The 16,373-nt window shown below is 41.7% G+C and overlaps 1 protein-coding gene across 14 annotated transcripts in view; it reads right to left on the minus strand.

Annotated features, from left to right (window-relative positions):
* The window catches only part of UNC80 (unc-80 homolog, NALCN channel complex subunit), a 129,751-nt gene that overhangs the window by 62,092 nt on the left and 51,286 nt on the right, over positions 1-16,373 (minus strand). For 7 of the 14 annotated variants that reach the window (XM_064433648.1, XM_064433647.1, XM_064433645.1 and 4 more), the window contains 6 exons: positions 14,188-14,400; positions 10,698-10,869; positions 9,066-9,199; positions 6,009-6,174; positions 2,324-2,527; positions 713-813 (listed from right to left, as the gene is read on the minus strand). In XM_064433648.1, coding sequence (XP_064289718.1) covers positions 713-813; positions 2,324-2,527; positions 6,009-6,174; positions 9,066-9,199; positions 10,698-10,869; positions 14,188-14,400 — 990 coding nt within the window. The remainder of the gene's footprint in view (positions 1-712; positions 814-2,323; positions 2,528-6,008; positions 6,175-9,065; positions 9,200-10,697; positions 10,870-14,187; positions 14,401-16,373) is intronic. The other 7 variants (XM_064433651.1, XM_064433649.1, XM_064433646.1 and 4 more) reach the window with 4 other exon arrangements.

Consider the following 16,373-nt stretch of genomic DNA (forward strand, 5'->3'; position numbering starts at 1 on the left):
GAGCAGTCTATGTGAAATACATGGGGAAAAATGAAGATATCAAGTCACTATTGACAGCTGTCTTTCCCAAAGGCAACTCAAAAGTCAAAGGGTGTCTGTGCTCACACAGGACACCATCAACCATGGCACAGCAATGCAGACTTGCCCAGTGTCTGTGCTCACACAGGACACCATCAACCATGGCACAGCAATGCAGACTTGCCCACCTGACTTCTAAGTCTAAATCACAGGCACAGACATTGCCCAAATGGATGCCTTCGACCCTGCATGACCAAACCACACCTGCACTGTTGTACTCCCTGTCTGCTGGACAGAGTCAAGACTACACAAGGCTCTTTTGTCTTACATGAGCAGCTTCTAAAATGCCACTTCCCAGAAGCCCAGCTCACACTGTAGCCCATTCTGTTGCTCTCCCTGAAACAAACACTACTGGCCATGCTGGAGATAAGGTATTGAGCTAATGTATTTTTCAGCTAAGATAGTATGCACACCTAGGGAGAAAAAAAAATTAAAGATATGAACTAGAGAGAAGGAGATTTAATTCCATTTTAGAAATGGCAAACACACAATTTCCAAAGGTCGCAGCTTACTCACACTTGAGATCCTTTATGCTGTGTGGGAAAAGCACAAACTGTGATGTGGTTACTGCCAGACAAAGGTTTTTCTGTTGGAAATGCCACCCTTGGGAGCACTGCAGGCAGCTTGTACTTACGTGCAGCCACGACATGTTCCGGTGATAGTTCTCCTCCAAGCCCGTGCTGCTCAGTACCTCAGGCTCAATGCTGGGCTCGCTCGCACTCCAGGGGCTCCCTTCTTCAAAAGAAAAATACCCAAAAGGTTGTTGTTTTTATTGCTCCCCATGTGCTTTAAGACTAGGGACAGCACTTGTAAGCCAGGCCAGCCTTGTGGGCACAGATGAGAGTACACAGAATATGTCACACTGGAAAGACTGCATCTGGACATCCCTCCCCAGTCCTGTGCTGGCTTGACACTTACAAGAACTATCTGGACTTGACCCATAGGCCATCTTGTCAGCAGCAAACATTGGTCCCTCCATTTTTTTTGTCTTTAATGGAAGGGAAATGGATAATCCAAAATCATCAGAAACAAATTCTTTACCCCATTCAGATGCTGCAAATGGTTGGTTTAGTGATCTGCATTGACTGGGCTCTGTGGTTAAAAAATCCAACCAGAAGTGGCATCCAACTGGAAATGCCAACAGGAAACATCCCTGCTAATTGCCCATAAAAACTGCTAATGTCATGGGGATGAAAGGGGAAAAAAATCCTGATTCTAGCACACTGGAACACTTCAGAACTCAGCCAAGGGAGAGATTTCCCTGAGAATTTCACTGACCCCTGTGTTTCCCCTAACCACTTCATGCCCTATGGGCCTCCTGTAAAACTAATACTAATGATATTAAGACTTGGCTGGAAATGACTTTTGGGTTACCCTTTTTCTCTTCTTTAAGTGAACTATTACTCGTCAAAGTTTACAGAACTGACAATCCCACTCTCCATGTTCTCCTACTGAAGCATCTTTTGGGCAACATAAAAATGACTTGGCAGGTTATTCCAGCTCCAAATGTGTCCACAGCTTTTGGTTAACACCAATAGTGAAGGGAAGCCCTTTACTTCAACTGTGATGGAGATTTCACAGAGTAGGATGCACATCTTGTTTCCATAAGATAAATGTATGGATATCCGTCTTTTAAATACTAAGGAAAGCAGCTGTAAACCACAAAAATAGATGTAGATGCCAGTTTGTAGAAATATAGTATGCAGCAGGTGAATGTTATGTTCTGCATATAGGAATAAATGTTTTACATGTCACCAGACATGCTTATGACATCATATCCAACACAGAATATGAAGTACATGCCTAAATATATATGTGTTTATATATAAATATATACACACATATAGCCAATCTGTTGCTATGGACAACAAAATATCATATATACATATCACCTCATGTATTCATGATATCCTATGGTTTGGGGGGGTGTGTGTATGTGCATATACACAGGTGCATGTGCTCCCCTGCAGACAGCAAGCGTTCAGCTGGCAGGCCAGCATTCTAAGAGCTCATGCTTTAACACAGTTCTGAACTGACAATCTGTGCATGGAGCTGACACTGCACCCCGGATTTGTACCGTGCTCCTCCCAGGCCCTAGTCCAGGCAGTCCCTGAAGAGAGCTCTAGATTTTTCCTAGCCTGCAAAGGTGAGGATCTCTCGTCATTTCTAGCTCTGCTGCAATCACATCAAGAGTTTAAGGTCCTTCCTATTGTCCCCTCCCTTTCCACCCGCTCATCTAAGTTACCTATATCAGTGACAGTGTCCCTGCTGTGGGACAGCTGCAGCTCCTCATTCTCAGACTCTGAGTCCTGCCGTGATAACTTGGTGCTCTTTAGGCTGCCGGCCCGGCGAATGCTGGAAAGGGAACCCCCCTTCTTCACCCGGAAACTGCGGGTTCCTTTAATCTGGAGCAAGCGGGAGCCTCCTATCCTGATCTTCCTGCTGGGAACTGTATTAAAAGAATAAAAGAGGACTTTTTTCCCCTTAATTTTTCCCCATTTAAAAAAAGAAAGAGATCCTGGCCCTCCCCGCCCTCCCAGCCCTTTGCTGCCAGCCTGTATTGCAGCGTCTCCTGCCAAGGAATGTGGGGTCAGAGGCTCCCTCCAAAGCCAACGCCAATGCAGCTCGATCAATCAGGGAGTAAAGATGCTTCACAAAAATGTGCTCAACACCTCATATCCTGGAGATCTGGTACATCACCTCAGGCCTTGTCCCTATTTGGAATTAGCCCTTGTTCAACCACCAGCAAGTAGAGTCATCTGCGCTAACAGAAACCCAAAGCGTGGACAAGAAAATCCCACAATTCACACCAAATTGGATCAATTCCTGCCAGGAAGCAAGATCTGCCCAACAAATGTGAATTGCAGTTTTCTTTGCCAGTCCTTAGAGTTTACATTAGTGCAGCATCACCTCTTGCTATGGATAGCTGGCTGAATCCCAAGCATGAACAAGGCACTTTGGACAAACCTATTTTCCCATGGGCCTGGGCTCTGTAAACCTCACTGAGCTCTGCAGTAGGATCAATGATTTATTTATACAGCGTGTGTGACTGCAAGAGGGGAGTCTGCTCCATGAGGCTAGCACGCAAGGCTTCCTTGAAGTAAGGTTTGCACAAATCCGTGTCTCTGCATGTTACTCTTCATCATTAGAATGCTTTAGAGGAAACAGAAGCACGTAGATCTTCTCCTTCAGACACATCAGCAGCTTTCAGGCATTAACAACATCCATCGACACTCTGCATTTTTGATGAGCACAGACATGGAATGGGTCAATGTTTAAAGCACCAACTGTTTGCACTTTCATTCTCCTCCTAGCTCAGAGGCAGTACATGGCAGTATGTCAGTCCAAATGTTGCAACACTGAGTCATTTTACTGCAGATCTAACCAGGCAAGGCCACATGTGATCAATTACCTTCGGTGTGTGGTTGGGAATGAACAGCACAGAGCTTTTTGGATACTATGGGTAAGCAAAAGATTTAAATAGAATTGTATTTTGGCTTCGGGATAAAGCAAACACACCTTTACTCCTGAGATTTCCCCCAGCTCCTCCAGAATGAAATTCCCACTCCCATTTCCAGTGGCTAGCATCCTGGTCAAAGACAGCTGATAAGTTTTGGGAGCTACCCCTCAGTCCTCACAAATCAGTTGGCAAACCACTGCTGGGTGACCAAAGAATCTCCCTCCAAGTGACCGTGCTAAGCTCCTCAGCAATCACTACTGCTTGAACAGTGTTCACATCAGCTCCACGAACCCCACACTGCTTAAGCACATGTAACTGCATTTCATGAAGTCTGCAGAACCCCATTCTGGCACCCAAAGAGTACCTGTGATCATCTGGGAGCCTGCATCTACCTAGCTGCAGTGTCTGTACTTCAGACCTACCTGGAGCAGATTCTATACAGCAAACCCGTGGCTTTTGGGTAGCTGCTAAGCCATGCCTGGGGGGAGCAATGACAGCAAAGTTTTTAACACTCCAGAAAAACGAAGGGAAACAAATTAGTACTCATCAAAGAGTTTGAGATAAGGTAACCTCTCACTGCAGGCAAGCAAAATTTAGTTACATTCACACAACAACTTATTCTTATCATAGTGTAGACTATGAAAGATGCCTCTGCATCTGCAGTGTTTGGGCCAGGTGGATTCCCAGAAGAATATGCTGTGGCCAAAGAAAAGAACAAAATTATTGTAATTTTAAAATATAACATTACCTTGCATTTATTAAGCTTCTAAAATACTGGAATTACATTTGTGCTAATGTATATTAGGATTCAACTTTCCTATCATAGTCACTTTCCCCATGTCTAAAATGTAGCAAAGAGGCAGCTTTAGTAAAGAAAAACCACGTGGCAGCTCAGGGAAAAGGCAAAATGGAAAGAAAACTCAAATAAAACCACACGAAAATGTAGTTTAATGGAGAAAAGGCTGCAGAAAGTCAATACTATCTTTGCAAAAATACATTACGCCTGTAGCACAGTAACACGCAAAGGAAAAACTAAGTCAGCATTGTCTCTAAGAAAAAGAGGATAGTTAGAGACTTTCCACCAGCAATTTCCAGCAGGACTGCCTGCTTGATGGTATTCTCCCACCCAGGTAATGTCCCAAAGGGCAGGACTCTTCCTTGAAAAGTTTAAAAATGGTTTCAAGCAACTGTCATAACTGTCCTCAAAAAAAAAAAAAACAAACCCAATCCAACCTAAACTTCTTCTCATCTAAATAGGCAGAGACATCTTATCCCACACATCTCAAGACTATCAGACAGACAGACCATAAGACTGATTTTTCTGAGCTGCCAATATACCAAGAGTAGACAAAATGAGGTTGAGCATCAATTTATCCAGCTCACCTTTCTTAGGTGGGTCTGCACAGAAGTAACTGGCCCACCAGACACACAATTCTGGGGAAAGTTTTACACCACACAAGTCTTGGAAGCATTTCTAATATTTTCTCCAGTAATTGTGGTAAGGTCACAGATGAAGACAACACAAACTTTATCCAAAGCCTGCAGAAGTCAATGAAAGCTCCTCCAAATCATTAACAGACATTACAATTCTGAGAGGAAAGCCACAGACCTCACTGTTGTGAAACAATCATTAAACATTTATCCTTCACAAGAAATCATCAAAATTATCATTCAAATTCCTGCACCTGTGAATTACTACTATAAGACAGAATGTAAATACTTCTAGGAAACTTGTTAGAGGGTGAGCTAGAGGTATCTGGCAGGTTAGTCTCTAATTGCAAATACACACAATGACTATATTGTATTGCAACACTTGTACCATCAGATAGAATGTGAGTCTTGCATGAGATGGCTCAAAAATGGCAACGATCTGCTATTCTCAGCAAACACAGTGAGCTTGAAGTCTGCTTGTACAGTGTAGAGTATGTTGGTAACATCAATCTGCTAGCCATCAAAAGCCACACAGTGTATTTTTTCATGTGGTAGCAAAGAATTCAAGAGGCCAATCACGCTAATTTGTTGTGATGCCATGACTTCCAAACCCATACAGATTTTCTACAGAAAAATACCAATCTTCCCTTCTATCTGTGATTTCCCCAAAGTGAAAAAGTGTGATCAGGAAAAAACAAACACCACTTTTGATCTTTATTTTTACAGTGATTCAAATAGTGATGCTTCTTCTCTCAGCACCCCACTAAGAGGCAGTTTCAAACAAGGCTTGCTCCTTTTTAGCAATTGTGCAAAGCTTTTGATCGATTTCAGTCATAGCACTATTTTATAAAATTTAACATCTTTGCTTCTCACATTCATTATATTGAACCCTGAAGGCCAAAAGCGTCTCAGAAATGATTTAAAGCCACGTGACTCCATGGCTGCCTGCTTTTTAACACAGTCTATGCAAATGAAAACACAAAATCAAGCGCCACTTCACAAGCCCTGAGAGTACGAAAGCTTTGTTGTTCTGACAAACCTTTTTTCTCCTCGAAGCCAGCCTCAGACTTGAGGGTGTGGCTGCTGCTGTGTAGGGAATCCTTTGAATCTTCATTTTCATCCAGAACCCCAGCAAAGCTGATCTTTCTCTCATACCTGTGTCGGTCCATCTCGGGATCCAGACGCAGCCTGCAGCTCTCCAGGTCCTGCAGCAGAATGGAGACCACACAGATGGGCCAGCAGTAAGAGCTCCCACTGCAACTAGAGAAGCTTCACAGAATCACTGGGTTGGAACAGACCTCCAAGTTCATCGAGTCCAACCCAGCCCCAACACCTCAACTAAACCCTGGCACCCAGTGCCACATCCAGGGTTTTTTTAAACGCATCCAGGGATGGTGACTCCACCACCTCCCCGGGCAGCCATTCCAGAAATTCATCACTCTTTCTTTTTAAAAAAAATTTTCCTAATATCCCACCTATATTTCCCTTGGTGCAGCTAAAGCTGTGACCTCTCATTCTGTCAGTGCTGCTTGGAGAAAGAGACCAACCCCACCTGAGCACAGCCACCTTTCAGGAGCTGCAGAGAGAGATAAGGTCACCCCTGAGTCTCCTTTTCTCCAGCCTGAACAGCCCCAGCTCTTCAGGAAGAACTGCTTCAGATGGGGTATATTTTAATCACACTTAAGCCAACTGCCTTCCAGCAGGCTGAGCCACCTGCCAGGAGGAAAGAATTACCAATCACAGAATTATTTGGATTGGAAGGGACCTCTGAAGATCATCTACTCCAACCCCCCTGCCAAGTCAAGGTGACTCAGAGCAGGTGACACAAGAATACATCCAGGTGGGTTTGGAATGGCTCCAGCTGTGAGCAAAATGAGCTTGTATCTGCTCCATGACCAGTAAATGGCTTTGGGTGAAACTTCAGTCAGGAGCCACACACAGGACCCCACTCAGCCCACAGCCTTGGCAAGCCTGCATGCTCTCTTGGAAATTAAACTAGCTCACCAAAACTAGCTCAGTTGCAAATGTTTCAGTTCTTCAAGGCTGTGCTCCTACCTATGAACAGGTATGCCTACAAACACCAGAGGAAGTGAGATTTGCTCTCCTGAAATTCCAGCTATATGGATCATAACATTATGTACCTGATCTTCTTGGGAAGGAAGCATCACTCCAAAAATACAGATTTAGAATTTTAATCTGGATTATTGTTGCCTCTTTTTTTTCCTCTGTGCAAAGTTAGAAGCAGCACTCTATGGCCATTTTTTCTTACAGACTCTTGCATAACATGCTCTTGAGGATTCTTTCACCTATAGGTCACAGAATAATTCTTCCTCCTTGTCTCTCACACACAAGCCTAGAAAGTGATTAACCAGTTGCACTTCTAGCCCACATAAAAACACTGATTTATGTTGACCTTCATTATCCGACATATTCTTAGTTCCAAGACTAACTACTTAATGACATGAATTATAAACCATGGTATTATCTTCCTTGTGGATGCAGTCATTTATTATGCTGTAATATCACCAGAGTGAGTTTAAGGAGGATTTTGCTGAATTTATTGTTTTTTAAAATTGTCCTTCTTGCATGCCATGGGGCTGAGCCACTTCATCAGAGGTCATCTACAGCCTTTGGACTCATTTTCAGAACCTAATTACAATACCATCAAGATAAATCAGCCTGTCAAGCATAATAGCCATGACTAAAATTTGATCTGTCATCAACAAAAGCCAGGACAGCAGGGCTAAATCCTTCATGGAGATTTAACTTCTCATTTTTTCTTTATAATTTTTATCCTGATTTCTTAAAGAAATTGGGCTTAAAAGCTGAAACTATGTCAGCCATTCAATTCTCATCTCATTCTATGCTAACCACCTCTGAAGCTGAGGGTCACAGTCAACTCAACTTTGTTATAGATGGAAAATGAGATGATTGGCTCTCACAATTAAGAGATTAATATTGTGTGAATATTAAGAAAAGCTTCAGTGATGTTGTTGCAGTTTAGATGTCCTCTGTTCTCCCCATAGTTCCCTTTCCCCCACTCTGTATTGCTGCCATCAGACAGCCTGGGCTGTCTAGGACAGGTACAAGAAGGTGTGCACGTGTGTCCCTTGCCTGGGGCAGCTGGGAGTGGGAAAGCTTGGTGCTTAGGGGGTGGGCATGGCAACACCTGACCTCCAACCCAGTTACAGGAAAGCAGTCTCCACTGATAAATGGCAAAGAAGAGCTGACTGACAGACTCTGGGAGGGGCCAGGGCTGGCTGATGCAGCCCCCAGGGGTATAAAAGACTGAGTATCCATCTTGAAGATGAACTGGCCATGTGGTATCCACGAGGGCAGTTCCCAGTGCTGCAAATTTTCCCTTTTGTTGTATTTTTGTTAAGGTTTAATAAACCTTTTTAAATTTTCAAAGTGAGCAGTTGCTCCTCACAACTTGTCAACAGATGACTGTGTGCATGTGTGTTTTTTGAAACAACAGGCTAAAGGTGATGTTAAACCACAGTATTAGACATAAGAAAATCCACACATGAATTAATCACTTAAAATCGGTTTTCACGTGTTTTGCTATTCACAGAATTAGATGTCATCTAACCAGTTGTTTAGCTTACTGTTTATGCCAGGATCTACCTCTGAGTCTCATGGAGTGTTTTTTCTTTCTTTGCTTCTTTTGTCCCTATTTCTTTCCTTTCTTCCCATTCTCTCTGCAATTCTCTGGGTCTGACCCAAACCAATCTGCAGCTTTAAAGCTCTGGCAAATTCTCTGCAAACCATTCTGTTCCCTTCCCTTAACTGCCTTGTTCCAATCCCTGGCCACTGCTAAACAGATAGTGAGCATTTCAGCTTGTCACTTCCTATAGTCTACCTCCCACTCTTTTTTCCCCAATCCCTCTTTTCTCTTTGGAAACTTTAACTTCCAGCAGCACGTATTGTGCTTCCACGGTCTTACCTTCTTAACCAACCCATTTCATGTACCCTGACCATCTTTATTCACCACACAATGGCTCCTTTTCTCTCTACAGAGATCCACTGGAGTTTTTACCCCTCCCTGACTCTCATCAGAGCCTGGAATCTGGGATTCTGTGTGTGGCCCACTTACCACAAGGGGCTCGGTGCGGGGTCTGGGCATGTAGGGAAAGGTCTCTCGAAGGAACGTGGTGATCTCCAGGAGAAGCTGACAGGCTGCCATTTTTAGTGCAAAAGGACAGCAACATTTGGTAGGGTTCACAGTGCCTGGGAAAGAATATTTCTGTCATGAGCAAGGAGTTAATGCAAGATCTGGAACCAAGAGGTGATGGACATTGTCACATATGGTGCACGATGCAAGCTGCACTGAAAAACAGGAAACCCCACACCTCTGTGCTACTTTTCCTACACTAAAAGAAACAGAATAAATCAAATAGCAAACCACGTATTTACCAGCACATGAAATAATACTAACATTTCTGTTACATTGATTATATCATATTACATTATATATTATATATATGTTGTATATAATACTAATTATATATTACATTGTTTATATTGTATTCTTTATTATATTGGACTGCATTACATTGAAGTTACACAATATTTGACTATAGTATATATTATAGTATATTATGTTGAAGTACCTACTAAACTAACCACATGCTTATTTTCTATACATGTCATTTAAGGCTAATACAGGTTAAGAAGTAGATCACCCTTCTTTTCCTTTTCAGTTTTGCATTCAGTCAAATCTATTGCAGTTATGGAAAAGAACTACTTTCAAATATAGAAAATTATCTCAAATTAATGGAGTTATCACTAGCTGTTAAAGAGACACTTTTCCTATTACTATTAATTACTACCCTGATAACTGGAAAAGATAGCCTCCTTTGAAGTCAGGCTTCTGTAACTGTACAAGCAATCCATGTGCTATATCACTGCCAAAGTGGGTCTTTACACAGTGCTAAGAACAAATCCAGAACCACAGGAAGAGAAAGCAGAAATAAACACTACACCCAATGAGGAACAACAATACAGGCAGACAAGCACCAGTAAACTGCAGCACACACATATACACAAATGGTCTAAAGAGCACAAAATGTTTGTTACCACCTTCAGCTACAGCTACAACAGGATGTGTTTTGACAATTTATTTTGGTTCACAGGGTTTGCTATAACTTGCATGTCTATACAGACATTCAGAATCGGTGATTGTCACAGCTCTTCCACCCTTACGTACACACAGGCACAAATGTACGTGGTTTCATCATCTTGTTGTTATACAGAATTTTAATGATGCTTTTTATTTTTTTTTAATTTCTGCCTGGAAATCAGGCACTATACTGAAGTCAAGATTTAAAAGCCTTGAGCAGAGCTGTGCCAATTCATATCAGGTGAGTTGACTCTTCAAGGTTCAGAAACTGAAAAGTGGCTGATCTTATATAAATATTTTGGCAGAAGTAACTGTGAGGAATAGAACCTGAACCACTTTTGACACTCAGGTGACAGCAAGGCTCAAGAAATAAATTATGACCCTGCTTACAACTGCAGTTTCTGTGTGCAGGAATTGCAGCTCCTGGTTTCCCCTTCCCCTTCAAGTCTTTCAGTACTGTTACACATCTGTCATGTTTTACACCCAAAGGCACAAAAAGAACAGGGGAGGAAGCTGGGGTGAAAGTGAGGGGCTGGGAAGTACAGCTGGGTGGCAAGAAAATGAAAAGAGAAAACTATTAAGTGCTCCTAAAGCAGAGGTTCTTACAAGCGGGGGTTCTTGTAGTAAAGGGAGTCTCCTTACTGTCATCTAAAAAGTCTTCTTCCTCATCCTCCTTTCTCAGGCGCCTCTTGGTCTCCTCATCATAAATGAGGCCAAGCAGGTTGGCAGGACTCTCGCTCTCAGCGTGGCACAGCTCGTTGAGGCGGACACCAATTGCCTGCAGAGGGACAAAGAGAGGCACAGCAGTGAGAATTTCAGCCCAGCCACCATGCCCTGGCTCTATTTTTGCTGTCTAAAGGGGAGAAATGGATGACAAAAGACTAATTGCTGTCATAAGTCTTTTTTTTCAACAGAAATTTGCAAAGTGCCAAATTTCAGGATGAAAATTTTCAGTTAATTTAGTTAAATAATAAACCCCTCCAAACTGGCACATAACAGGCAGAAGGAGATTAGGTCATTATGAAGCATTAATTTCTTCCGCTTTTCTTTGATCCTTTTATATATTTATTCCAGATTTTTGCCAAGTCTTTCCACTGAGAACGTAGGTCTTCTGCTTAAGAAAACATGCTGTGAATTAGGAAACCAGTAACAGCCCTTATATCCTCCACAAGACAGTTAAATGCCCACATTAAAGCCTGCTTCCATCTTCAAAGGAGAAACACCCTGATGCAATTTCCAAAAATGAGCTGAAAGTAAGCTTGTAGGAGCTGGGAAGGTGCAAGGATAATGGTGTACAGAGGATCCATGGAAAGAGCAGTCAGTCAGATTTCCATCTTACATCCTCCGGAAACTGATTGATTAAACTGATTGTTTATCATGGCTGTTTGCCAGCATCACTGTCAGTGTGTCAATAGCTCTCGTGGTGTTGTCAGAAAATTCCAAGTAAAGGTGTGTTAGCAAGGAAATTGCTTTCCTGCCAGGACACTTGAGAGCTCTTAAGAACTGTCTTGATTTTCTTTGAGCAAAAGATACAAACACAGATAAGTATGTGAAATTTTGTCCTGTGAGATCATCACTTTGTGAGGGAAGAGATGTTTTGAATTACAGAGTTTTCATCAGCATTGGCCATTTGGCCTTTTTGAGTATGGGATAGTTTTAGACAAAGATACTAAGGAGGTTTTCTAAATATTTTACAAGTCAGAACTGATGGTCATGCCAGCATTATATAATTTCCCCCCTGTGGCTGAAGTGACAAATATATAAATGGTCACTTATTCTTGCTATTAAACACTTCCTCTGAAATCCAGCAACAGGGGAAAGGACAGACTCTGCTACATAAAGACAATAAGGAGATACTGCTGTGGTTTGCATGCTGACACAAATAGTTGTCAATACATTGATAAGGAACTGCACACATCTCAATTTTTTGCCTTTCATATTTCAGGCATTTAAAGGAAGAAATGTTCTACATGCCTGTCCATAAAACAGTAATTTATCACATACTATTTCTGCTGTGTAGCCCACCCTAATGTTAAAGCAGTAAGATATAATCCCACAGGTTCCCATTTAATTAGCACTGAATTCCTGACATGTGTTTTCTGTATTTTTGGTTTTCTAGCAAACAGAGAAGCAAAATCAAAAGTCCTCTTAACAGAAGCAGTCAAAGGAAGTGACAGACTAACCTGATCAGAATAGATTTAACACTGTATTATTTCAAAAGACAGCAGAACAAGTCAGGACTTTTGATTCAAAAGGTTCATCCCTGCCATGGGCAGTCCAAGTCACCTCCTGTGGAAAGGGTTCACCACTGTGAGTCTCTGATGGCTATTAGGGAGGCTGTGGATAAATAAATTCTTCTGGCCTTCAGTGAGAAGAATCAGAGATATGAGTGAACAGCAAGACACCTTTCAGGGCAAGGAAAAAAAATCCACACTCTAAAACTACTCTCCAAATCTCATCCTGCCTTACAGTTAGTAAATGCAAGGCTTTTCCCTTCTGAAATGCTCCTAAGCAGCAGCAAACACATGCTAGTCTCAGAATGGACAATGCATCCAGATGAGTGTTATGATGCCATTAAAGTTAAGGGGAAGACAATTATGCCAAGTTGCCTATGATCAGATTTCCCTGGCTGCTTTCTTATGACCTTGAACCACATGGTAGTACTTTTGACATTATGAAAAAAAACAACCTTCCTGGACTTTTTCCAGGTCAGGTATATCAGTTACTAAAAATGATGGCTGAGGGGGAATCTAACTGGCTTCCAACAGTTACTGTATTTCTTTATTTCATTTTTTGAGACTCTTAGAAAAGGGAATGTCTAGAAACATGGCTTCCACAAATAGAGAGGATAGTTCTGGCTCTCTGAAAGCATGCAAAAATTCAATGACTATGCAATCCTTTGCTTTCCACTTAAAAGGAGTTCTCAAAGGAGTCAGGCTAAGGCAGTGACTTCATGGAATACAGAAGCAAATACCTTCACCCTATTTGCTTTTTCAAGGAACTTAGGTATTTGTGCTGTTATTAAGATAATCTCCTCTGATTGAGACTTTACCAGAGATAGGATGACCAGATAGCAGTTTCTGAGTTAGCTTTAGGAATGGAAGGAAGAGATCTGCAAAGATATCAAGCTCAGGTTCAAAGACTCAAGTTGGAGTCTCTCCCTGGGCTCTTCTGTGGTGGCAATGTATTGATATGGACAGCTTTATTTTGAGGTTCCCTACAATGTGCTCCACTGAGAAGCACATGTTGGATTAACCTACAAGAATTCAAGCCAGCAAGGCAGAACATGATTTTTAAATTTCCATAAATGTTGGATTTTATGTCTTATTTTTCTGGGGGGGATGGGAATTATGGTGCTCACTGGTTTTTAGAAGAGGTGAGAAGTACAATGCTAACTTCCAGTAAGAAGACATCTGAAACCAGTCAAAGGAACTTCTCCCACTATTTTGAGTTGTGAGAAATGATGTGTATACATGTCAGATGTTCAGCAATTATATCCTGGGGGCTTAACAAGGAAATTGCAAGTGGCATTCACAGGGCCAGATAAGGCAATTGCCTCCTTCCTGCATGGTAAAGATCACAATCAAAGAAAACTTGAAGGATTCAAGTGCCAAACAAGAGGAGATGATTCTTTACATGACTCATAGTAGGTGTGTAGAATTCCTTGCCAAAAGTTTTAAGTGCTAACAGTCTGTATGGGTGCAAAGAGAAACTGAATTAAGTACAGCAAAGAGAAAATCATTACTAAATATACAGCACCACACCTAGTTCAAAGAGCCCTAGGCTAAATATATTTGGAAGTAAGAAAAATAGAAAGTAGTATTACAGCCTACATTTTCCCTCTTCCTTACTCATTCACATATGACAAGTGCTGGAAAAAGGACAATGGGCCAAACCGACCCTTGGAGACAACATGTCCTAGCAAAGTCACTTCCCTTAGCAGAAGGGAGGCTCCTGGCAGGCCGTGAAGTGCAGGTTGGAAAGAAGGCTTCTCTGAATCCCCATCCTACAAGGACTGAAATCCTGTATAGGATCCAATTACCTTTATATCTTGCCATATTTTTTAAACGTAAGCAGAAGAGAAGGAAACACTTACATCTCCCCACTGGTAGAAGAGCTTGGCTGCATTCCACTGCAGCTTCTGGTTCCTTTTGTTGCCCACAATAGGAGAACGGCCACGGGACAGCCCTTTCTTGGTAATGTTCACATGGTGGCCCTTCATCCACTCGGGCCAGTTGCCACGATTGCAGCGGTGCACAAAGCGCGCGCACTCAAGGAACAGGGCTGCTCGCGCCACCACAGGAGCTTCCTGAAATGTTGGCAAAAAAAATCACCTTAAAAGCAAAACAAACACATTGGAGAAGCTCTCCGAACATTAGAGTATTCTGTGCCTTAAAAATTGCTTTGCAAGCTTGCCAAGGAGTCACACAGTATGAGCAATGTCTCCATAAAAAGCTGACACAGAGTCTCTCTGCATAATCTCACTTCTTGAGCTCATAAACACTGAGCACTCTTGCTCAGCCCAAACACTGGAAGGGCAGAAAGAAACACAATATAAACTTTAAAAGAACATTATGCCCCTCTGTAATGCTCTCCTTCAGAAACCACCTGACTGCAAAAAGCAGAAGCACACATCTAGTGCTGCTACTGCACAAAAAAGTCAAGTTTTAGTTCCACCTTTGCTACTGAGGTTGCAAATATTGCAGCAGCAAATGACACCACGGCCACACAAATCCTAGCATTTGGCACTTCAGGTTCTGCTTCTGAATCTTGGGGATGACAGCATAAATGGAGGCTTGGTAAAACTAGGAAAAGCCCTATTTTGGGGTTATAATTAATAACTATGGGGACAGAAATACATTACTCTGGTGTAAGTCAACAAAGTTTCACTGGCCAAATTTCAATCATCCCAGCAAATGTCAGGCAATTCAGTACTGAAGTAACAGCAGGCAGCTGAGTTTTTAAAGGACTGATGATTTTCCAAAGGAAAATCCCCCTGGCCCTGGCTTGGAAGAATAACTTTAATGGGAAAATTATACTGAGTGTATCTTAGTTTGTATTAAATCACTCAGCAGGACAAATGTTAGACCAATACAGAATCCTTCTGAAACTTCCTGAAATGTCCAAAAAATTGACACAGTAATTTTGTTTCCTAAAGGGTAGCTTAGCCTCAGGAGTAGCTTTTATCCCCAGCAATCTAAACTGCCAAAATAGTATCCTTACAGACAGGGAAAGTGACTAAAAGAAAATGGATTTCCTAATTTCCATTTAATTTTCCCCTTTCTTCCTGCAATTTCCACAACCAAAACTGCAATCAGCAGTTTGTAAAACTAAGAACACAACAATGCCTACAGTTTACCAGCTGGTTTTAAAAGGTTCATTAACAGGGATTTCACAGAGCACAAATATGTGTTACACACTTCTAGATGCTGACAGCTTTAATGAAATAATTTAAGCAGATCAGTAACTACTTCTAAAGAAGGACTTTTCAAATGTGGTCTATAAATACTAGACAGGCCCTGAGACCCTGTAAGATGGTCTGTTGAAGATTATTAAATAGAGCCTCCAAGAATGTTTTAATTAAAAATTGAAAACAACAAATTTTGGGCCAATGCTCCTAAAGTTTGATTTAAGAAATTATTGACACAACAGCCATTTGCAGCTTTTACTCACATTTTTGCAAACATTGGGGGAAAAAATAAAAAAGCAATTCTCTTGAAGAGGAAGGTTTAAGCTGCCATGATGTTCTGATGAAGAAGGCAGAAATCTGAATGCAGACACTCACTAACCAGAAATAAAACAAGTATCTAGCACTGGAAAAACATTATTAAATACTTGTTGACCACATGCAATATGGAACACGGAATAGTTGAGGATGCCATTCTTTTATTCTCAAAAAGTAAAACCTTAACCATGGAGACATACATGAAGAGAGAAAGCCTCAGCCTTAGTCTACTTTGGTTTAGTTCACTAGCAATGAAGTCAAAATTTCTTAGCATACTGGAATCCTGTAAAGAAAAGTGTTGTAAACATGATGAAAGCACACAACTACCATAATTAAAGGAGGATATGTAGGATGGGGAGCAAAGGGGAGGAGCAGGACTAATTAAAAATCACTATATTATTTCAAAATCACTGCAAAGACCTCCTGTATGAAGGAACATGATAGGGCACAAGCTTCCTGTGATTGCTTACCTGAGGCTCTGAGAAACCTGAAGCAGCAGCAGCAAGAGAAAGATGAAGATGTGACAGAATGAACAGAGATGGATTCACACAACAGAG

The sequence above is a fragment of the Passer domesticus genome, chromosome 10 (genome assembly GCF_036417665.1).
Source record: "Passer domesticus isolate bPasDom1 chromosome 10, bPasDom1.hap1, whole genome shotgun sequence".
Lineage (NCBI taxonomy): Eukaryota > Metazoa > Chordata > Aves > Passeriformes > Passeridae > Passer > Passer domesticus.